The 23603-nt window shown below is 56.7% G+C and overlaps 2 protein-coding genes across 2 annotated transcripts in view; one reads left to right on the top strand and one right to left on the bottom strand.

Annotated features, from left to right (window-relative positions):
- The first annotated feature begins 384 nt into the window (after positions 1–384).
- On the top strand, positions 385–15465 carry Get4 (guided entry of tail-anchored proteins factor 4). The gene is made up of 9 exons (XM_046420993.2): positions 385–598; positions 6443–6521; positions 7147–7228; positions 8609–8758; positions 11046–11184; positions 12312–12452; positions 12548–12623; positions 12768–12840; positions 14319–15465. Exons 1-9 carry the CDS (start codon positions 447–449, stop codon positions 14405–14407), a joined length of 981 nt encoding a protein of 326 aa, XP_046276949.1. The 5' UTR covers positions 385–446; the 3' UTR covers positions 14408–15465.
- Positions 15466–17156: 1691 nt separating this feature from the next.
- Positions 17157–23603, bottom strand: part of Adap1 (ArfGAP with dual PH domains 1) — a 43408-nt gene continuing 36961 nt past the window's right edge. Inside the window, exons 5-11 of the mRNA XM_046420991.2 lie at positions 23127–23239; positions 22309–22455; positions 19851–19934; positions 19418–19480; positions 18821–18892; positions 18450–18678; positions 17157–18301 (exon numbers count right to left, since the gene is read on the bottom strand). Of these exons, the coding sequence (XP_046276947.1) occupies positions 18273–18301; positions 18450–18678; positions 18821–18892; positions 19418–19480; positions 19851–19934; positions 22309–22455; positions 23127–23239 (737 nt within the window). The 3' untranslated portion in view covers positions 17157–18272. The remainder of the gene's footprint in view (positions 18302–18449; positions 18679–18820; positions 18893–19417; positions 19481–19850; positions 19935–22308; positions 22456–23126; positions 23240–23603) is intronic.

Below are 23603 nucleotides of genomic sequence, written 5' to 3'. Positions count from 1 at the left end.
GGGTTGGACCTATCGCGCTGCAGAGGCCACCACTCGGCCAGTGACCGCCGCGGTTCGCGCGCATTGTGTAGTGAGCAGCGCCCCGCCCCGACACGTGGCCACCCTGGACACGTGGCAGAGGTTCTGGCCCCACCCCGCTTGCGTAGCACCGCCTGCGGTCACGTGGCCACGCGCAGCCCCGCCCAGGGCACACAGCACGAACCTAGGCCCCGCCTCACGATCACGTGGTTGCTTACAGCTCCACCCAGGACACGTAGCCCCGCCCTGCTCACGCGGCCGCCCGTAGGCTCCGCGGCCCCTCCTTAGTCACGTGTCGCCCGCAGCCGTCGATCCCCGCGGCTCCTCGCGGCCACCGTAGAGGGCGTCGGGCGGGCTCAGGGACGGAAGCCGAGAGGCGCCGCCGACCGCGCCTGCGACAGCGTCAGCCCTGCGCGGAACGCCGGCCCATGGCGGCGGCGGCAATGGCGGAGCAGGAGGGGGCCCGCAACGGCGCCCGAAACCGCGGCGGCGTCCAGCGCGTGGAGGGCAAGCTGCGCGCCAGCGTCGAGAAGGGCGACTACTACGAGGCGCACCAGATGTACCGGACCCTCTTCTTCAGGTGGGCGCGGGCGGCGGCTTGCCGCCGAGGCCCCGCCCCCGCCACCCATTGGCCGCCCCGCGGCGCCCCGCTCCTCGATTGGCCGGCTCAGCTGCCTGTCGCGACGGCTGGAGAGGGGGCGGCGGGCTCCGGGTTGCGCGGCGCGGCCTGCCCTATGCGGCCTCCTTTTCCCTTCCCTGGCCTTCGCTTCTCTTCTTCCCCTTCAGAGCCCTACGTTTTCCTTCCTGGGTTTCCCTGTTCGCTTCCCCCGTGTGGTTTACCCACTTCGGTCTCCGCCTTCCCCGGCTGTCTCCTTCCCTGTCTACTCTTTCCCTTCTCTGGCCTCCTTTCTCGGGTCTCCTCTTCCCTAGCCTCCTCATTCCCTTTCCCTGCCCTCTTCCCCAACCTCCCCCTGCCCCTTTTTCGGTCTCTCTTTCCTGGGCCCAGCCTCTCTTTCCTGGCCTCCCCTTCAGAGTCTCCTTTTCCCTCCTTCCCATACCCATTCCGTCCTCATTTTCCCCAGTCTCCTTCCCTTCCCAGCTTTCTCCTCCCCTTCCCCCAGCCTCTAGCCTGGCCCTGCACCCTGTCCTTGTCACCCTGTTCCTTTTCATAGATAGGTTCTGTCCTAGAGCTGTTTTTCTAGAGCGGGCCTCTCAGGCAGCCTTCTCTGCGGGCAATCACGGCCAGGATTGCCTCACAGAGAACAGAGGCCCTGGTGACCCGACGTGTGGTTAGGCCGGTGCTGTTGAGACAGTAACCATTTCCTGTTTTGGGGACTCCCAGTTGTACAGTCCTCTGCGATTGGACTGGTCATTAGGCCTGGGCATGTTTGTTGATAGCCTTGGCCTGAGCCTGCCATGTGCTGTGGCTTTATTCCTAACTTCAGGGCAGGACTGCCCTGTCCAGTAGTGAAGGCTGTGGGTCTAGCCTTGACACTTCTTAGGCCTGCAATTTTCTTTTAATAGACTTTGCATCTTAGAGCAGTTTTAGATTCATAGCAAAATTGAGCAGAAAGTGGTTTCTACTGCCCACCCCGCAGGCCAGAGCTGCCACAGTGGGGTGTTTTAGAGTTACCCCTCCTGTTCTGTGGGCTGAACAAAGGTGCTGGGACAATGGTTCCTCAGCCTAGTGCCTTCTTTTGGTCCTGGGATCATCTTAAGGGCTCTCTGGGACCTTTGTCTTACATTTGGGTGCACTCAGTTTTGAACCACCCAGCAACTGGGTGGACACAGTGGGAGAAGACAAGATCCAGGCCAAGTGTGGGAGTACTCCGCCCTGAGCCTTGCCCTGTGCCCCAGGATAGAGCCCTGCCTCTGTGTCTGCCCACCAGCTTGCAGTCTGGGAGAGGCCCTGGCACCTTGTTTTCAAAGATTTGTTTCTATCCTGTGTTGCCAGGATCAGAGGCCTTGAGTTTAGTTGATGACTCTAGGCTTAGGGAGAAATATTGGCCTCTCCTCTATGATCTTGAATAGCCTGAAGGACAATCTTGTTCTGGAATTTTCTGGGTATTAAACCCTGACACGCTATAAATACAGACCAGTCAGGTTGCATCTAGTTTTGTAATTATGAATGCCTTGCTTTTTGAACTCTGTTGTTTGCTTTAGGAAGAGACTTGTTCTTCCCTTTAGTTTTACCATGGTAAATTCTACCAAAATGAGACCTGCACGTTTGGTAGTCACAGGGGCAAGTTTAACAAAGTTGAGCTGTCACTAACTACATTTCCAAAAGCTCTGAGTTGTCACAGCCCCTTTAATCTGACTGTTGAAGGATCGGCCAAAAGCAGCAGGTGCTAGCATTGACTGGGGCCTTCTACCCTGATGGTCAGTTCCAGCCACACATCTGTGCACACTCATAGCACTTAGGATTCACCCTGACCTTTGGTTTTTGGGGGAATTTGTGTATGAATATTTGCCCAGTGACTAATAAGTAAAAATGGGCCCATTTAAAGACCCATAAAAATGGGTCTTCTCAAAAATAGGCACTGCGTTCCTTTGTTCTGAACCAGCCCTGCCTTTCCTTTGTTCTGAACCAGCCCTGCCGTGACTAGAGATTTGCTTAACTTAGTATTTATTCGATGAGCCCCTTGGTCCAGGGTGTGTCTAGGTGACAAGATGGTGACAGGTGAGCTCTGCGACCTTGCTGCCTCTGGGCTGCTCCTTCTGGGGCCAACCTGCTAGGAATGGTGAGGCAGTGCAGTGAGTGCCAAGCCCAGGGCCACCCTTCCTCTGGGGCCCAGGGAGTGTTACAGAGCCTCCCTGAGCCTTGGCCTCCCTGGGTCACTCCATTAACCCCACCCAGGAGGCCCAGGCTGGGAAGACTATGGGTATTTGGCTGTGGGAGAAGTCAGAATCCCCAAATCATGGGCTGGGGTTGTGGCTCAGTGGTAGAGTGCTTGTCCCTTTACAACTGGAAAAAAAAGAATCACAAAATTATGTTAGTTTTTCAATGTCTAGTAAATGTCTGCATATTTACATTTAAGTATTTACATTACAATTGGACGAACTTTGACATTTGAACCGACCCAGGATGCTTTCAGGAGCAAGGTGTCAGAAGTTTCTCCTCTGCCTTTGTGAGGCCTTTCTCCCCACCCCCACTCCCATCCCCTGGGGCAGCTCCCCTCTACTTAGTCTCTGCAGGTGAAATTGCATTTTCTGAATTCTATGGAAGTGGATTCATAGTACACACTCTTTTTTTTTTTCTTCTGGTGTTTGTATATATATATGCACACAATTTTTTTAATTTACTCAGCGTAATTGCTTTGAGACTGACCTGGGTTGTAGGTCTTTGGTATTGCTTTATGATATTCCTCTGTGGATGTCAACACACTGTTTTGATTCAGTTAGAGCCTACATCAGGTGCGAGGATCGAGAAGAATAGGCAGCCCAGCAGATGGTGTCTGTCCAGCAGATATTGGGTGGTTCACCTGGGCGCCTTGAAGCAGTTTCTTTCTAACTCAGTTTCATGTGGGGCTGTTGGGGGCAGCTCCCTGTGTCTCTTCAGACCTCTCTGCCTGGTGAGAGGGGGAGTAAGTTTTGCAGGCCTCTTGGATTATTAGCACCTGCAAAGTCAGGAAATTGTGTCTTTGAGGACAGCTTTCCCAGAGTGCAGAGTGCGGCCTTCCTGTGTCTAGGATCTTCACTGCGGCCTCAGTGCTTGCAGATTTGCTTTCAGGTTGTGGTTGAGAGGCTGACCCAGAGGCCATGACCTTCAGTTGCATCCCACCTGTGTGGTTCCTGTCTCCCCTTGGCCTCAAGGAAAGTGGGCCGTCCTGCTGCCATTTTTCCTGAGAGTTGTTTGGATTGCTAATTGTGGCCTGTAGCCCTCCTGTGTTGCCTCTTAAATCACATAAATGTTGAAAATGGAAATCCAGAGTGAATGTCTGCACACACAACCTCATGCGGGAGGCAGCCGCACCCTGGCAGTTAGGGTGTTGGGCTTTGGGGCTTCTGGGCTGCCAGCAGGCACTAACCGTGCTTCCTTCTGCTCTCCAGTGAGCATTTTGGGGGCTGGGCAAACCATGAGTTCCACCTGTATTTACTGATACCCACAGGTGTTTATCCCTAGTGTTAATGCTTGAATTTCTGTGTACTGCTTTTTTAAATAATAAGAGCAAAATGAAACAGTTCTTGCACAGCTCTGTTGGTCTTTGGATAAGATGCTGCTGTTCATTTTTGACTGACAGAACACACCAAGATGGACCAGCTTGGAGTGTTCACCAACAACGCCAAGTCCACCTCTAGCGTGGGGTGGTGTTCTTGGCATTTGTGTGATGTCAGCATTGCTCAGCATGCAGAGGGCAGGGCTGTGTGGCATGCATCCTGGGAAAGCCAGCTGCTTTCGGCAATCTGTGGCCTAGGGGGCCCCCACCCTACTCAGTCACCCAGACACAAAAATCCCTCTCAGTTCCCGGCATTCTGCAGTGGAGAAAGACCCTCATTCTTTTTTCTTTTTCTTTTTTTTTTTTAATATTTATTTTTTAGCTATAGGTGGACACAATATCTTTATTTTATTTTATTTTTATGTGGTGCTGAGGATCGAACCTGGCGCCTCACGCATGGTAGGCGAGCGCTCTACCTCTGAGCCACAACCCCAGCCCAAGACCCTCATTCTTAAGGTTGACTGAGACTTTGTTTTCTTACCAGGTTTCCTTGACGTGGCAACAGGTGATTTCTGCAGGATGGGGGTGATGGTGGATGGTTCTGATCCTGTGCACACAGATCCCTGTTACCTGGTCACCTCTGCCCTCCATGAGTTCGCAGTGTCTTGCCTGGAAGGCAGGTGGCTGCAAGAGCCCAGGCTGCTGCAGGCCAGGCCAGGCCAGCCAAGGGATGCTGCTGTGGTCACCAGCAGCCCCGAGAGGCAGACAGACTCCCTTATCTCAGGAACTTGGCTCATTTGCCTCTCAGGGAACTCTTCATCTGCATTTCCAAGAGGTCATCTCTTGTTGGGCCTCAGAAGAGTCTAGAAGGCTGTAGACCGGTGTCTGCCATGTAGTTCATGGGGTTTCATGTCCCTGCAGATGGCAGTGCAAGGCTGCTGCTTTTGACCACAGAACATGTTTTCTGAAATGCTCTGCAGCTTTCCTGATCAAAGAAGGTCTGGGTGCTGGAAGGCTCATGGCTTCTCTGGGCTCAGGGAACACCTGGAAGGGTGACCACACTTGGGAGTAGCACTGACAAGACAGATATGTGTGACCAGTGGGCTGACTGAAGGCTTCCTTGTGGGGAGTAGGCTTTGCCTGCTGGCCCCACCCCAGCCCAGCAAGGTGGGGTCTCCTGCTAGGACCTGTCCCCTGAGGACTGTGGTGTGCTAGCTGGGGTTTGGCTATGGGCCTTTTTTCCTATGGCTGATGGATAGCAGACTGTGCACTCTGACTCCTCTGTACTGGGGATGGTGAAGTCACACTCCCAGACAGGAGCACTGCTCGTCTCTCCTGTCTGAGGCCCTTCACTACTGCTTGAGGATCTTGTATTATTTGGATTGGTTTTGAACACAGCTTTATCCCAGGGGACTTGGGCTGAGAGGCAGTGTGCTGACTCGTCCTGTTGTTTTCTGATGATAAGACACTGATGGCAGGGAAGTGAGATGTCCCAGCATCACCTGGCCAAGTGGCCACAAGAAGCTGACTCTAACCTTGTGCACTTCTCCTGTGGCAGGGGCTCAGGCTATCTGTGTCCCTCCACACCATCCAGTGTACAGACCCCCTTACCCTCTCTGTTACCAGCATCATTCTGGCCACTCTGTCCTCTGTCCCCTGTCCCTGTACAGTGAAGAAACCAGCTCTTCCCAACTTCCTGCACTGTGAGAGGGCATGTGCTCACAGCAGGTTGGGGACACCCACACCATGTGACACATGGGCGGTGGGATGCCACCAAGCAGGCTTTCAAGGACCCTGGCCCGTGACTGGATCTGAGTGGGGGCAGATGTTGGTGCAATCACAGTTGTTATTTTCCCCGATAGGACCCTGTCCTGGAGCCCCACTGTCCCTCAGCTTTCAGATGAGTGGCATCTGTCTGCCCTACTTTGTGGAGCCCCTGCACAGGCAGGCCTGCACTAGAAGATGGAGTCAGGCCCTGCCTCCACCCTCACTGGCTCCCTCTGCCAAAACTCCTAGCTGCTTGAAGGAGGGGCTGCTTTTTGCCTCCTGCCAGGGGGCCTGCTGTGCCCTTCTACTGGCAGCCTGTGCTGTTGGAGAAGAAGCAGCTGGGCCAGGGCACAGCTCCCTCTGGGGAGGGCCTGCCTGGTTTCCCTTCTCCATGGATGATTGGGCAAACCTCAGCATGAACGTCCACAGCCCACCAGTGAGCATGCATCTGTAGGGTTCACATCCTGGGCTCCCTGCTCACACTTTCCTTCTCTTTGCAGATACATGTCCCAGAGCAAACACGCAGAGGCCCGAGAGCTCATGTACTCAGGAGCACTGCTCTTCTTCAGTCACGGCCAGGTAAGGGGTTTCGCCCCTTCCTGTGTGCTCTGCTCCTCGTGGGAGAGTTGAGGGGGGAATGGCCAAAAAAAGGCCTCGGGGTGGCATCAGGACATCCTTGGCTCTGGCTGCAAGTGGAAGAGGGTCCTCTGCCCCTGACTGCAGATGCTTTACACTCGGGCCTGTTACTATGGGCCATTCGTGGCTGGGTGCAAACCTCTGGATTTGTGGGTGTTGGGGTGCTACGCTGTACATGTAATTTTTAAAAAAAAATTTAGTAGTAGATGGACACAATATTTTTATTTTATTTATTTATGTATTTATTCTTTATGTGGTGCTGAGGATTGAACCCAGTGCTTTCATGTGTGCTAGGCAAGCAGTCTACCGCTGAGCTACAACCCTAGCCCTGCACATGTGATTTTGATCTAAACAGCTCTCTCCATTTTTTTATGTGCTTCTGGGCTGAGAGCTCTATGACTGGGCTGCATGGCTGAGTGGTCTGTTCCTGTTGGTGCTGGTGTGTTCACGACTGTAGTGCATTCATGTCTGTAGGAGGAGCACCACCAACCAACCAGCCTTGTCTGTACTGCTCTGAATGACTCAGGTCTGTTTCTAACTTTGTGAGTCTTGTTCATTTGTTTTGTAGCAAAACAGTGCTGCAGACTTATCTATGTTAGTCTTGGAGTCCCTGGAGAAGGCAGAAGTGGAAGTGGCTGATGAACTGCTGGGTGAGGACCCCTCTTGCAGGCTGCCCCGTTGTTCTGATGTAGCCCCTCCCTAGGCACTTCATCCCCTTCAGTGCCCACTTGTGGGTCTCTGGTGTTCTGGGGCTTATCTTGTTGTGGAGGTATTTCCTGCCCAGTTGCAGTGGCCATGCCCACCCATCTGGCCTGCTCCACATGCATGGGCACATAGCAGGATGGGTAGAGCATGATGAGGTCCTGACCCTGCTGTGGCAGTCAGAGAGGTGGGTACCCTGTGACCAGAGACTAGGCTTGTTGGTCTGCCCTATGGGTGAGCGTGCAGTTGGTAAAGCCCTTCTGGGACCTGATGGAAGATGAGAGAGACCCCACTGCCTCTCCTGCTCACATGGCTGGAGGAGGGGACACTGGACCCCTGTCTGCTGCAAAAGCCCCTCCCTAGCTTGTTTCAGGGCTAGCTCTTCACCACAGCCCACCCTTCCTAGCATGACCCAAGTAGATCATGAAGATGCAGCCCACCCTTCCTAGCATGACCCAGGTAGGTCACAAAGATGAAAGGTACTTGTCCTTCCTTGTGGCATTCTGGGGCATGCAGCATTAGCAGACAGGGGTCAGTTGGAGTGGCTCTGGGTAGCCCTAGAACCCACAGGACACACATGGGGGACATCCACCAACTCATCAGTGGCCTCTTTGCTTTCTTTCAGGGTTTTTTTTTTTTTTTTTTTTTTTAAGTTGTTGATGGACCTTTCTTCTATTCATTTGTGGTGCTGAGAATCAAACCCCATGCCTCACACATATGAGGCAAGCACTCTACCACTGACCACAACCCCTGCCTTTCTTTGCTTTCTTTTGAAGTTATAAATAAGTTATTTTTTTGGTACCAGGGATTAAACCCAGGGACATTAATCACTGAGCCACATCCCCAGCACCCCCCCTCCCTTTTTTTTTTAATCTTAAGACAGTCTCATTAAGTTGCTTAGTGCCTTGCTAAATTGCTAAGGCTGGCCTCAAACTTGAAATCCTCCTTCCTCAGCCTCTTGAGTTGCTGCCATTATAGGCATGAGCCTCTGCATCCAGCTGGAGTTAAATAGTTTTTTTAAATTTGTTTTTCCAAGATGCACAATACAAAGAACAGCATTATGTTCCTTCTGTTTTTTGAGGGTTTTGGTTTTTTTATTTTGTTTTATTTTTGTCCTGGGGATTAAACCCAGGAGCATTCTGCCACTGTGCCATACCCCCAGTCCTTTGTATTTTTTATTTTGAGACAGGGTCTGGCTAAATTGCCCATACTGTCCTCAAATTTGGAATCCTTCTGCCTCAGCCTCCCATATCACTGAATTACGGTTGTGGCCGCTGCCCAGTTCCCTCGTGTTCCTTGGGATGAGGATCTGTTTGTGTTGTTTTCAGAAAATCTGGCTAAAGTATTTAGTCTGATGGATCCAAATTCTCCGGAGCGAGTGGCTTTTGTGTCCAGAGCCCTGAAGTGGTCCAGTGGAGGGTCCGGGAAACTGGGCCATCCCCGGCTCCACCAGCTGCTGGCCCTCACGCTGTGGAAAGGTAGGCCTGGGGTCCTCCACCATCAAGGGGTAGGCAGCTCTGCAGCAAGGCTGGCCACTTGCCTCCCCTGGCTAGGCCAGTCGTTTCTACCCTGTACTGAGCTGCCCAGTGGAGCTGCACTGCTCCGGGCAGCAGCAGGACACCAGGCCTGCTCTGCCATCTTTTCACGCTCTAATCTCCAGCCCCTACAAACACTCAGATCCTTGCTTAGACCGCCTGTCCCTCCCACTCTTCCTCCTGCAGCAGCCCTCCATGGCCTCGTTCTTTGGTTCTTTTCTCAACAGTTCTTTTTCTGATGAAGTGTTTGTGGCATTATTTGGCCCGTAGGGTGGGATCTTGGGTGTTTTCTTTGGGGCGGTCAGTGTCTGTGCTCCAAGTCTCTGCTCAGGTACTGGAAGAAGCCCTCAGTAAAGGTTTTCTGTGATCTGAATGACAAATTTGCCAGGTTATGACAGGCTTCCTCCTCGGTGGTGTTCCTGGGGACAACTGGCATCTAGGGCCCTGGTGCTTTGGCTCTCTAGGCCTTGGCCTGTGACTGTCGACATATGGGAAGGCTATAATGGCCGGCAGTGGAGATGGCAGGGTACAGAGCAGCTCTTCTGAAGCCCTGGGGATTCAGGGCCTCTTGGGAACAGCTGCAGTCTAGTGAGTGGCACAATCATTGGATAGGGGGGTGTCAACCACCTGGGCTGCACTCTGCCCTTTCATCTACCAAGCAGACAAATCTGAGTGTTCACCATGGGCCAGGTCCTGTTGGCAAAGGGAATTGGCAGCCCCTGCCTGCCAGGCACTGGTAGCCCTGACTGGAGGAGGCACCAGTGTCCCCTGTGTGGCAGGGGGGAGCAGAGTCTAGAGATCTGCCTGAGAACAAGCCAGTGTTGGTGACTTCCTCTGGTGGTGGGGTGAGGTGCTTGTCCTTAGGTCATGGTGGCTCTGCAGTATACTCAGCACTTGATGGGAACAGGACCAGCTCAGTGGGGCTGCTGTCCCCACAGTAAGCAGCGTCACTATGTTAACAAGAATTGACTTCAGTGCTTGGGCTTCGGTATGCAGTAATCTTCTCATGTGGATGTCCAAATCCAAAAGGTCACCTTGGAAGATTGATTGGGGGTCCAACAAGAGACAAGTGGAAACCTGACTCCTCCTGATTCTGACTGCCATGAAGGCAGCTTGGGGGGACAGGGATCCAGAGTCAGTCCCTTTGAGGTGGGTGGGAGAGTGGCTCTTAGGATGGTACCAGGTCAGAGGTGGGAAGGGGGCTCTTATGAGTCGAGGTTAGTAAGCTCAGAGTGGAGTGGAAGGGAGTGTGAGCAGGTGTTAGAATTGGGTAACCCAACCGGTGTGGTGGGGCATGCCTGTAATCCCAGCAGCTTGGGAGGCTGATGCAGGAGGATCACAAATTCAAAGCCAGACTCAGCAATTTAGTGAGGCCCTAAGCAGTTTAGTGAGATCCTGTCTCAAACAAATAAAAAGGGCTGGGGATGTGGCTCAGTGGTTGAGCACTCTTGGGTTCAATCCCTGGTACAAAAAAAGAAAAAAGAATCAGGTGACCCACAGGGTCCTTTGTGGTATCAGGGATCTACTGGAGAGAAGGGCTTCAATGTGCTATTTTGGAAGGGCTCAACTTTTAGGGTTTTTTTTTTTTTAAGGTTCTTACAGGTTTTTTTAAGTTGCTAGTTTGGTTTTGTTTTGTACTGGGGATTGAACCCAGGGGGCACTTAACCACTGATCCATATCCCCAGACCTTTTTATTTATTTTGAGACAGGATCTCACTAAGTTGCTGAGGCTGGCCTCGAACTTGGGATCCTCCTGCCTCAGCCTCCTGAGTCACTGGAATTACAGGTGTGCACCACTGCGCCCGTCTTAAGGTGCTTGTTTATAAAAGAAAAGCAGTGCGTTGGCAATCTTCACAGTGCCTGCCCAGAAGCATCCGTCAATCAGGCACCTTCAAGTAATCAGATGGATCAAATATTAGTCATTTTTATTGTCCCACCTCATGTGCATTTATGTTGACTGGAGCAGCTTCACACAGCTTGGAGAAACGAGGTGTTGCTGGGGCAGCCTTCTGCTCTTCAGCTTTCTGCATTTGTTCTTTGAGCACAAGGAAGTTGGGGTGTTGGTGTGAGTAGCCCTGTTGTGGTCCCATGAGCCTTATCACTGGTTTTCACCTGGGTCGCTGTGCATTGGGGTGTGCACGTGGAGCACATTTGGGGAGCAGGGAAGGTGGAGCCTTCAGCAGTGTCTCTGTGACATGTCTGTCTCCCTTTTTTTCTTTCCGCTTTGCAGAACAAAACTACTGCGAGTCTCGGTATCACTTCCTGCACTCCACTGACGGCGAGGGCTGCGCTAACATGTTAGTGGAGTACTCCACCGCCCGGGGCTTCCGCAGTGAGGTGGACATGTTTGTGGCCCAGGCGGTGCTTCAGTAGGTATTCAGTATGGCTTTGTGGTGTCGGTACCCTGCTTCCAGAGGTGGCCTCAAGTGGGCCACAACATCCCCTGACTGTAACATGCCTAGAGGGAGTGTAGGGATTGCAGGAGCTGACCACCGAGCTCACTTGTCACCTGTGACCACTGTGTATAGGAGTTGTCGAGGTGTCATAAACTTGGAGAAGCAGGAGCACGCTTTCAGGGGCTGTCTTCACAGCTGTTTCCTTGAGTCTCGATCCCTTTAGCGTGTGGACAGGCTGCACCCTCCTCTGCCAGGAGGGCCTGTCATCTGCTCTGCCAGGCCTGCCTGTCCCATCGCTGATCTTGAAAGTACTGAAACTTGTACTAGAGCTGACAGAGCCTTCCAGCTGCTCACTGACACAGGACACGTCGGCCAGGAACTGTCCCTTCCAGACTCTCCCTGTGGTCCAGTTCAACTGCATCTCCGCACAGGTGGCTCAGAGGCCCACAGGTGCTTTAACGTCATCCACAGCTGCAGAGCCCTGCCATGCACTTGTCATTGTTGACATCTGTGACTTTAAAATGAGTTGTTTAGAATCTAAGATTCCCTGACCCAGCTTGGCCGGGCATGGCGCAGTGTCCTCTCGGGGCTGGGCTTGACCCTGGTTCACTGCCTCTGAGTTCTTTCTCCCTGACCTCTCGGGAGCTGCCTGAGGGATGTCCTTCTTGAGTGGAATCCAGGTGTGTCCAACACCCCACGAAGCATCAGACTGTGGGCCACTTGGGACCCAGGTGCCTGCACATGCTCTGATGCACAGGTGTAAAGAGGCCACGCTCCACGGGGTTCTGCAGATGTGGGCTCAGGTTCTGGCCCCATTTCTTAGCCTTTTGACCTTCAGCAGCCGAGTCTCCTTCCCAGGCTTAATATGCTTCTCGCATAAGTGTAAAATCCCATGGCGTTGGTGTACTTGAGGGACAGCACCAGGATGCAATCCTGCCTGACCCCTTGGCCACAGCTGTGGTGCCCTCTAGATCCTGCCAAGCTGTACCCTTGCTGGTGTGGACCGAGGTAGCAGTGCAGGGGATGCACGCCCTCCTAAGCATCCATAGAAACCAGTCTTCCTGCAGTATTCCCACCCACCAGCATGTTCTCATTTCCAGGTTTCTCTGTTTGAAAAACAAGACTAGTGCACTGGTGGTCTTCACAACGTACACGCAGAAGCACCCGTCGATCGAGGATGGGCCGCCATTCGTCCAGCCCCTGCTCAATTTCATCTGGTTCCTGCTGTTGGCCCTGGAAGGGTGAGTCTGGCTGCCGTGTGCGCAGGTGGGGCCTGGGCAGTGCCGCACGTGCTGCTCACTGGGACACACATCTGGTTGTCTGGTTGTTGTTGTAGCGGCAAGCTGGCCGTGTTCACGGTGCTGTGTGAGCAGTATCAGCCGTCCCTCCGGAGGGACCCAATGTACAACGAGGTGAGGACTCTTCACTGTCAGGCTGAGGCAGCTGCCGAGAGGAGGGAGCCTTAGTGCGTGGGTGGCCCCTGGGGACCCCGAGGGCTGGGGTGGCTCTGCCAGGCCTGCAGGCTCAGTGACCCACTACTGCTCTGCCTCTTGCAGTACCTCGACAGGATAGGCCAACTCTTCTTTGGCGTGCCGCCCAAGCAGACGTCCTCCTACGGAGGCTTGCTAGGTAAGCTCTGCTGGCCTGCAGTGGGCTCCTTGCCGGCCCCCTGCTGGCCCGCTTCTGAGTCCTTGGCATAATTCCACAATTGAGCTGTGAATGGCCATCTGCAGGGCACCCTCTCCAAGGGCTGCAGTGGAGGCCACCTCCTGACTTGCCACTGAAAGTCAGGCAGTCTGCACCCAGGCAGGCTGGACTTGTGAGTGCGCCTGTGGGGCGAGGCCGTGCAGTGCTCTGTCAGAGCGTGGCTTATAATCCTGATACTTTAAGTGTTTTAATTTTACTTGAAGAGTGAATCACATTTCACAGGGTTCAGAAGTACAGAGCGCCCCTGTCCCTCTGGCTCCGTGCTTGGTCTCCTGCCGGCAGGCAGCCCGGCCATTTCATTCCCGGCAGAGGCAGCTGTGCAGGTGCCGGGACACACACCTGCTGCCACTCACCTCGCAGGTGGCTGCAGGCCGCACCTCACATGTTCTACTTGCCAAAGCGCGCACCACATGATGGTTAGGCCCCATGTGCACACAGCTGTGTCGGGCAGCATTCCTATGTGACTATGTGACCGTCATGCCACATGAGCTGGCCAGCACACATGTGGCTCAGATGGAGACTGCCTAACTGCTCCAGGGCCAGGGCTTCTCCGGAGACGCCACTTCACGTTCGTTCTCCCTCCATGACGGGCGCGCTTTTCTCCTTCCCCTTGGCTCTCGTCTGTCTGGAGTGGAGTTCTGCCTTTCCCTCTGGCCTTCAGCTGTGTGTGTTGACCATGGCGCGTGGGAGGCAGGGCCCTGCTGTCCGTGCTGGGCCCCTGTGGCTTGGCACCACGTTGCCCATCGTGGCCTGGGCCAGGAGGTAGCATGTCACATGCACGTGTCTCAGCTTGGGAGCACAGTGTGGTTCCCTGTCCCTCAGGCTGTTTCTGCTGCACTCCTGGCTCCACACTGTCCCCAGCCGCACAGTCAGTGTGTGGTCCTGCCAAGGCCGAGCTGGAGGTGTGAGGAGCCTGCCTTAGGCTGTGGTTCACTGAGGACTGCGGAACCTCTGGCTTGCACTTTGACCCTCATGGGGTTGAGGGGACTTCTCAGACTGAGTTTGCAGTTAGATATGGCACCTGTTGGTAGTGATGGCATGTGCAGGTGACCAAGAGTAGCCTTTGAGGCTCTGCTTTGTTTCTGGGGTGCAGTGTGTGGCCACTGCACAGCTTTCTCCTGGCTAAACAGTCTGCCCGTGACGTCGCTGGCGGACTGCTGTCCCCCGTTGGTGGATGCTTCGGGTTTCCCATCACAGTTCACACGCAAGCCTGAGCACTGTCACTGCACATCAGCACTGTGTCCTTGGGGAACCTTCATGGGGTTCCTGGGCACAGGCTCACCAGGCTCTGCTTGTCCCCCACGGCATGCTGGAGGCCTGGCACAGCCAAAGGCTTCTGGGGGCAGGGCCAGCAGCTGCGTGAACCCGTGCCACTGTTGCCACACTGTCTCTCCTTCCAGGGAACTTGCTGAGCAGCCTCATGGGCTCCTCGGAGCAGGAGGAGGGGGAGGAAAGCCAGGATGACAGCAGCCCCATCGAGCTGGACTGAGCTGCCGGCCTACATGGAGACGCCCACGGTCGGCACCACTGGACAGTTTCAGGAGCCAGGCCCAGAACGTGGCTTCTCACACCCAGCAGGCTCTTGGTCTGTAGTTGGCAGGGCTGCCTGTGTGGCGTCTGTCCCTATTTATGTAAGGTGGCTGAGGGCTGCACAGTCCGCCTGATGCTGCGTGACCAGGACTTGAGACTGAGGCCCAGGCTTCTGCGGGCGGCCGTGTCCCTTCAGCTCAATCACAATAAAGCGCAGGCCTTGCTGCGGCGTCCCTCTGCCATCCTTGTCTGTGGTTCCTTGGGGAGGGCTGCGGGATGACAGGCAGCCTATCGTCAGTGACTAGACCGATTGCGCCCAGCATCCCCGCTCCGGGCCCCCAGCACAGCTTGTGGCATGCAGAGGAGGCAGTGGCCACCAAGACGGGGACTGAGCCAGCCTCCTGAGGTCCTGTAAATGTGCGCGGGTTTCTCGTTTATCTTTTATTGTTTTGAACACGGGGTCGTTTTGCAATCATGGTGTACTTGCCCCTCACAGATGGGACGGGTGAGCTGTGGGCTCCTTGCAGCTTGGGCAGCAGCTGGCCAGACCAATGCTTGCATGGTCCTTGGCCGTGGCTGTGGCCCCGGTGGTGCCCTGACATGGCCAGCAAAGCTCCTCTGTGCAAGTCCCGAGCCACAGCCCTGCTGCTCTCGCAGGCACCGCGCTGCCTCTCCAGAAACGCCCTTTTAAAGAGGGGCGCTGAGAACTTTCCACGTCCTTCGTGACGCAGTATTTATTTTTATTGGGTGATGGATTTCTTTGACCTAACGTTTCAGGTTTTAACCAAATAAGCAGTCCAGGAATGAGCAAATCTATCCTTTATCACTTATGATATTTCACATGTTACCAGTATAATTATAAAGGGAAACACTTTATTTTTTCACGATTAAGAGTTGTAGATTAATACACAGCGATCCTGCATGGGAAGAAGGGAGATGTACGTTATTTACTGTAAAAAATGGAATTTAAAGGAAGGCTTGTCAATTGTTGAGTATAAATAAATCCTTTATACTGGGCTTTGCAGCGCTGGTCCTTTCTGAATGAGCTCATGGGGCTTGCTGTGGGGTCTCGGCGTCCAGCCCCCCACCTGCTGGTGTAGGGCCTTGGGTGGGTCCACTGTGGCCCTTTGCTGCTCCTGGCCCTCCCCTGCCTTGGGTTGTCCAGAGCCTTTGTGGCTCTTGGTGTGTGAGCCCCCCCCCCCCCGGGGGGGGGGGGATGGTGGCATGTGCCGTCCGAGCGCCTGCCTGGGTTAGTCCAGGGCCTGTGTGCAGAAGTAGCCAGTATCAGGAAAGTGTCAGAATCCACAGGCTCCAACTGTAGATGTAAACGTGTGGTTTTATGAAGTCACACGCACCAGGTGTGGGCCCCACAGCTTCAGTGAGCAGGCCGGCCCCTTGGTGGCAGGGAAGTGGACTGTGCTGTTCCACTGGAGCCCATTGCTACAGGTACCAGGAGGGAAACACCAGGGGTTGTCAGTGGGGGCAATCCTGAGGGAGTCACAGAGGTCGGGAAGGAGTCACAAGATTGGCATGTGATTGACGATTTGGAAACAGTTTGAGCACAATTCAGATTTTGTTTTAGGTGAATGCGGAGAATGCCCGAGGTGTGCACCTGTACACACCTTTGCTATGCCACCCACCTCCCGTGGGCCTCCTTCACAGACCTCGGGACCGACCAAAGTAGTGTACTGTGCTTACTGTGGCATTTGCTGTATGCCCGTGACACTCTGGCCGGGGATATGGCACCATTTCTACAGCCCTTGGTTAGACTTAGCTGTGCTGGGCAGGGCACCCAGTGCCCAGGCAGCTGTGTCCCCACCAAGGGACAGCCTGTGGAGCCAGTGACTGTCCTTCCATTGCTGTAGATTTCCTACCGTGTTTGGAAAACTTTCCTCACCAACTGTAAAGTTGTTCTGTGATTTCTCATAAAAACATGCAGGTTTTCTTGGTAGAACACACGCCACACGTGCACACAGCACAGACACCCACAGGCGCACACTCATGAGCTTCCGTGAACCTGGACACACGGCAGACACAGCATGTGCACGTGCCCATAGTGGAAGAAGGTCCAGATCCCCCAGGAGGGCTGGCCAGGGCTGGCCCTACAGTGGTGCGACCCAGGACCAGTGCTGTGGTCTCAGGGCCCAGTCTCCAACTCTGGGAACTCAGGTGTCTGTAGAAGCTGCAGCTCCACAGGGCAGTGAGCAGTGACTCTTGTGGTGGGATGAGGGAGGGAGGGGACTCCAGGCAGAGTGGCTCCTGCCTCCCCAAGGCCTCAGTTTCCTCATTTACAAGTGGGGGGGGGGTGGGGGGGGCCCAGGCTGGGTGCAGGGTGGCCCAGGCCAGGGTAGACCTTACCAGAGGTACCCGCAGACAAGTTGGAGGGGGGCTGGGCCCTGGAGGACCTGCTGGGAAGGGGCACCTCGGGGCCTCCGCTGCAGGCCCAGACCTAGCCTGGGGCAGCTGTGGGAGCAGAGGTGTTCAGGAAGGGGCCCCTGGGAAGACACAGAGACTGGGCCTTAGTGAGCCCAGGGTAGGCCACCAGCCTTTTCTGGATGTGCCAGCCCAGACCATCTGAACCTGGCCTGGGGGCTGGGGTCAAACAGGCTGACGCCCACGGGCCTGTTACAGGGAGTCGTCCATCTGCGCCAATGGAGGGCAGGTGTTCCCAGCTCAGCCCCGTCTCATCCCAGCCTTCAACACATAGATGGGACCACACCAGAGCCACACTTTATTCCAGGATGTGACACAGGGCAGCAGGGTGCCCGGCCTTAGGAACCCTCCCCCATCTCCTCCGGGGCATGACTCTGCTAGAAAGGGCTGGAGTCACCCAGGTCACCCCTGGATGCATCTACCACCAAAGAGCTCCACCAAGCCCGTCCAGCTGGCCAGGACCTGCCCTGCAGGGGTCCCATGGAAAGGGAGCCCAGCTGTCCTGGATGGCCAGAGTGCAGCACGGAAGGAGACGAGGTGAGAAATAAATATGAGGTGGCTTTAACTGCTGGCCAGCCAGCAGCAAGCAGGGTCCCAGGGGCAGAGGGGTACAGGGTCACCCCTGCCTCTGGGGGCCTCTTGGTGGCGCCAGCCATCGTCCTCAAAGGTCAGGGCCGGTGGGCATGGATCACTGGTCAAGGCTGAGCACCAAGCTGGGCACAGATGCCCATGAGCAGATGGTGTGGCTAGGTCCCCTCATGGCACCTGGCAGCCCCTGGTGAACCCCTCCGTCCTCCTGCCCGAAGCCAGGGCCCCAACTGGCAGGGCCAGGATCCGCACGCACCATTCTCCTGGGAAACTGCCCCTGAGGACAAGGGCCACATGTCCTCTGCTGGCCCCAGACCCATGGCTGACACACAGCAGATACCCAATAAATACTTGTCACAACGGGGGAAGGGAGGGGGGGGCATGCGGCAGGTCCGAGAGGCCCCAGTGACCCAGCCAGCCCACTGCTACCACTGCTGCCCACAGCCACCCAGCACACAGGGTCCACTTCAGAGGCCCAGAAGTCCCTTCAGGTTGGGCAGGTATCCAGGAGTTCATGGGGGCTGCTCCTGAGCTGGGAGACCCTGCAGGGCCATCAGGAGAGGCGTCCAGGGGCAGGGAGAGGAGCAGGTCAGCCGGTGTGGTCAGCAGCAGCAGCAGCATGGCTGGGCTGGGACAGGCAGATGGGCCTTTGATGAGGTTCAAGTGCCTCCTAGTGGTTAAAGCTCAGGCTCCACCCAGCTGAGCCCAGGGCTGCCCCGGAGAAGGCCTCCCCGTCCAGCTGCGTCCTTGGCCAACACATCCCGAGTCCAGTGTCCTCAGGCCTCTGGATGGACCGTCTCTCGCTAGGGTTTATGCTTGAAGTGGGCTTCCACTGGAGATGGGACAGACAGCCTGGTCAAGCTGGTCAGCTCAGCCCAAGCCTTCCCCGCACGACCCACCTGGGGGGTTCCGTCCGGCCAGAGGCCATCCCACAGTGTGGACACAGGGCCTGGGGCCTCACCTCAGTGGCCAGCCCTCACCTGCGTACTCCTGGGGTAGCATGGGCCTGTCCACCACCTTCTGGAAGGCCTCCACCCACTCCCTCCGGTCCAACTCCGTCTCGCAGGTGAACAAGAACTTGCGGTCAGGTGTGACAATGGTGATGCCATGTGGCCAGTGGTGGCCCTGGGTGGACGGTGGGAGTCCCTCCAGCACTGTGTAGCCACTCTCCTTGCTGCCAATGAAGACCTCTCCTCGGGCAAAGGCGTCCTACAGCAGGGACCAAGCTGGAGCTGGCCACCCTCCCTGCCCCGAGCCCCACCATACCCAGAACTGGGCGAGGCTGAGGCCAGGACTCTGGGAGCCACCCCCATCAACACCCCACGGTGGCTGCCAGCTGGACCCTCCTTACCAGGGGATCCTTGAAGTACATGAGCCTCCGGTCATCCATGGTGAACCAGCGCTTCCGGAAGCCCTCTGTTTGCTGTCAGTCAGGGAGGACTGGTGACCAGCTGGCCAGCCCCACCAGGCCCCTGCCCTGGCTGGCCACAGTTCACACTAGGGGGCTGGGGCCATTCACTGTCCACTCATACATGTGTACAGCTGGGCCCTGCTCTGCCCACCGACCAGAGGCATGAAGTCCTCACCATTGCTCCTCTTTCCCTGGACCCCTACCTACATGTCCCCACTGAGCATTCGTCCCACCTCAGGGGCCACCAGAGTCCTCCATCCCCAGGCAGCAGGAAATGGCATGAAGGGGCCTGGGGCCAGAAGGCTGAGGTTGACCCAGAGCTCCAGCACCCAAAGCCCAGGGTGGTCCTGGGTTGGCTGGAACTCCCACCCAGCAAAGGGGCCAAGAGGACCGACCTGTGCCTAATAGCACTCGGGAGGCACCTGGCAGGTCCTGCCTCACTGTGCCCTGTGCCGGGTCCCTGCCCACCCAGGCAACAGGGAGAAGCAGCTGACCTTGGAGTGTGCCCGGCAACACCCCACCCGCCTGCAGACCCACCTTGGGCCCCGTCTTCTCCATGTAGCCTTCCTTCAGGTAGTTTCTGGAGAGCTTCGGCACCAGCTGGGGCAGAAACGGGTGGGTCAGGCACCCAGGCTGGCCCCACAGAAGCCTGGCCCAGCCTCCAGGCCAGGGACCCCACCACACACCTGGGGTGAGGTCGCCCCTGCTCCCCTGTCTCTCCTTCCTCTCCTCCTCCCCTACACCTTAGATCCACTCTGAGCTAAAATTCCCCAGGGAGCTGTGGTCACTTTGGGGCTGGCCTTAAACCAGTCTGCAGGAGGACCTTTCTGGGGGCCCGTGCAAGCCTTTGGTCAGTCCTGTGACCCACCCTGGGGCCCAAAGCCATCCCAGACTAGGGGGCATGAGGGCTGAGATGTCCACCGCTAGGTGTCCCCCAACCCTGGGAGATGACCATGGGACAGCCACTCACGTCTGCATCACTGGCCCCTGGAAAGGCCACCTGCAGGTAGTGGAAGCGGGCAGCCCGCAGTGCGTTGAACCAGTCCACGATCTCCTAGGGGCCAAAGGCTGTGTGAGTGTAGCCCAGGGGCCTCCCAAGGCCACCAGACGCACCCTGCCCTCTTCTGGGGCTGATGCAGGCTCCTGGCAGCCTCACTGGGGGATGGGCTGTGTCCCCACTTGGGCCACCATCCCCCCACGGGTCTCGTTCCCACGAGTCTCATGCCTACCTGTCTGCTGCTCCCCAGGTGCAGGGCTCCCACCCCAACACCCCACCACTCCTCTCCCAGACCCTCCACCTTCTGCATCCTTCCGTCCTGCAAGGCCACCACCAAGCCAGTGTGGGACCCCCCCTCCTGCACTACCTCAGCCCCGCCCCTAAGGCTCTGCCCCCACCTGCCCCACCTCAACCCTCAGGCGCTGCCCATCACCCAACCCCCTCCGTGGAACCCACGCTGGAGACCCACTTGATGGGCCACATACTGCCCGTGACCCTCACCCCAAGGTTGCAATGGCTCACACTGACCCTGACATCAGATCAGTCCTGCCCATTCCCAAATCCTGGCCACCTCAGTTCTCAAGGCACTGCCCTTCAGGACCCCCCCAGGGTCACAGGCCTGGCCTGACCCGAAGCCTCCGCTCCGCACTGCCTGGCTGATGGCAATCCAGGTCCTGCGCCTTCCCACAGTTCTCCCACGGCACGCCTTGGAAGGGCCTGGGACGGCACCTCCGCAAGGCCAAGTGCCCTCCTCTCCATACCTCCCCTGGCCTTGCAGCTCAAGCGCATCCCCCTCCTCCTGCCCCGGGGCCTTCACACGCCACTCTCTCCCGAAGCTCTGCCCTCCACCTTGGCTCTCAGCCTGGCGCAGCTGGGATTCTGGCCCTCTCGGCCCCACGGACAGTGCCCGAGGGCAGGGCAGGCCCACGAGTCCTCTCTGCCCCCCACACAGGACCCAGCACAGAGCAGACACCACAGCTGTCCCTGGAGGGTGGGACACTAGGGTCCCAGAAGAGACTCACTGAGAAAAAAAAGTCTCTCTTGTCCCCGGGCCACAGGCCCAGAGGAAAGTAAAGTGGACATCCACTCTCCCCCTGAGCCAGGCTCCCTCCCACCACCTGCTGATTGACACAGCGTTGGAGAGGAACATTCCAAGAACCCAAGGGGTGAGCGATTTGAGAGAAGTGAGCCCCTGACAAAGGGCTGGAAGACAAGTCAGAGAAATTCCCCAACTAAAAAAAGAAGAAAAATGAGGGAGAGAGCGAGTCTCGGAGCACAGACCTCTGGATAACAGGGTCTTGGGAAAAGAACGGACAGAGAAAATTATTCAAGGAAATGCTCCCTAGCCTCCTGGACAGGAGTCGCTGGATTGAAAGGGCCAGCACAACCGAGGGGACAGGCCCAGGAGGAGGCGTGTCACCAGAAACCATGAAAAGCTCGGGATGATGCTGGGCAGAAAACTCAGCACGCAGGCCTTCAGAATGAGGAAGAAATCCACCGGCCTAGAACCGTCCAGCCAGCCAGGCTGCAGGCAGGGGAAGGCAGGGCTCCCCGTGTGCGGGATGTGGCACTTTTCTCAGGAAGCTACATAAGGGTGTGCTCCACCAAAACGAGGGTGTAAGCCACAGTGAACTGAGGCCCAGGCTGCAGAACCATGAGGTGAGTCTGCGATCGTTAGGATGCCTGGTGCCTCAACACCAGTCCCAGGCAACCGCCAGTCCCAGGCCACCTCGGGAAGCCCGGCTGTTTACCCGGGAGACAAGACAGTACGCAGGAGGGAAGAGCCGTGGAGGCAAGCCCCCAGGTGCAGGTTCGATGTCATTTTCAAGTTGTCAGGATGGTGTGGGCAGACCGCAGGAGAATCAGGAGGGGGATTTGCAGGCCCCAGGGGAGCCCTCCTCAGAGGAGTCCCCAGAAGGTACAGAAAGTGGCAGATCAGGCCAAAGGATCTGCCAGAGACCTGGGAAGGTGGCCACCTGGGGAGAGGGCGCCTCCAGCCTGCGGAACACTCACGATGCGCACTTGGGTGAAAATGGAAATGAAAACCAGAATAAGAGAGAGTCTGGGTTCACCCCTGAGGTCTTGCCGTCTGGCCCAGGGACAGAAGGACAGACTCTAGGGAGCTCTGCTGGTGGGGCCCTGCCACACCCCTCCAGAGATGCGGGTGGGACAGCCATGGGGGTGGGATGGGGGCGGCACTGCCCTCCCCCTGCAGGGCCAGTGGGAGCTCAGGAGACCTGACCGAGCCAGAGCCATCCCTGCTCTCCCACAGGGGCCCAGGCCAGGCTCCCCGCTGTGCACGAGGGTGGGTGACGGATGCTGCTGGGTGAGCTGCAGACCCTTGCAGGGGACAGGAGCATCCCTGCTGAGACAGTAAGGGCCCCCTTGGTGACCCATGCCCAGCCCCCACCCCCCAGCCCACATGCACCACCTTCCCATCCTCATGATAGATAAAGATGTTGCGGGTGCTGTTGTCCTTCAGGTAGGTGACCTGCAGGCCATGGGGGTGGCCAATCTTGGCCGGCTGGAAGGTGGCATTCAGGTGCTCAATCTTCATGACAGCCTTGGGCTCCTTGGCCTGCAAAATGAGACTGGTCTGAGCATCAGGCAGGGGCCATTGTCTAAGCTCAGCTAGAAGGAAGGAGAGGGTGGGCTGTATATGGATGCAGGTGGCATATCTCTGTGCTGTGTGACCTTGGGCAAGTTACTTAACCTCTCTGAGCCTTGCCTCCTGGTCTGTAAATCAAAGGTAATAGTATCTCCCTCCCTGGACATAAGAACTAAATGTCACTCTGCGGGGGGCACTCAGTGTCACACCCCTTCCCTTTACCTTCCCCTGTCATCTGAATTGTCCCCTGAGAGCTACTGGCTTGAACCCCAGTTCCTTCCTCCCTTTGTACTGTGGCCTGCAGCCATGACGGTGCCCATGGCAGGGCGGCCAGGCAGTGGGCAGGGAGCTGTGCCCTCCCCACACCTGGGCCCCAAGCCCTATCCTCTCCCAGGCAGCATCCTCAGAGGCCATTGGGGGGGTGTCCCATACGGGTGAATCCTTGGGCTGTATCCTCAGGGTCTGTCCCTTGGAACTGGCCTCGTGGGGGGTGGCCTCGTGCCCGTGGGGGTGGCCCCTTCACGGGAGTGTATCGGTCATGGTTCCTGTCCAGGGGTCGGAATTCAGCCACCGCGGCCCCGAGGGCCACCGAGGGCCACCTCCTCGAGACAGGCGCCCCACCCTGGCGGCACCCCGCTCACATCATTCCTGTTGAAATACTTCAGGGCCCCCTCACGCTCCGTCAGCACGAACTTCCGGCTTAGAAACTGCCCGTTGTCCCGGCCGCGCTTCCAGAGAAAGCCCTCGCGGTACCCTGGGGTGGAGAGGAGACACAGGGTCACAGTGAACCAGGCCCTGAGCAGACGGATCCCAGCCTGAGGAGGGGACGAGTGACTGGGCCTTTAGCCAGCTGTCCTTGTATGGACCTGTCCCCAGGGGCCCTCCACCTCCCTGACCTTGGCTGACTGCCAAGACGCCACAGGTGCTGGGGCTCAGGCCCCCTCCCCGTCCCCACCAGGACGTAGGCTGCCACCTGCTACCCTTTGGGAGGTGCAGCTTGCATAGGGGAAGGAGGGCCAGCGCCCAGTCCCACCCCGTCGCATGGGTGCACACCCACGGGCCACCCTTGCCCACGGTGGTGGCCCCAGTGTCCACTGGTCTCCCCACACCTAGGTGAC

Source organism: Marmota monax, unplaced genomic scaffold, assembly GCF_021218885.2.
Source record: "Marmota monax isolate L192 unplaced genomic scaffold, Marmota_monax_Labrador192_F-V1.1 WCK01_AAM20220418_F8-fsc00266, whole genome shotgun sequence".
NCBI lineage: Eukaryota > Metazoa > Chordata > Mammalia > Rodentia > Sciuridae > Marmota > Marmota monax.
The sequence above is the reverse complement of the archived record's forward strand: the minus strand, read 5'-3'. Positions and strand labels throughout refer to the sequence as shown.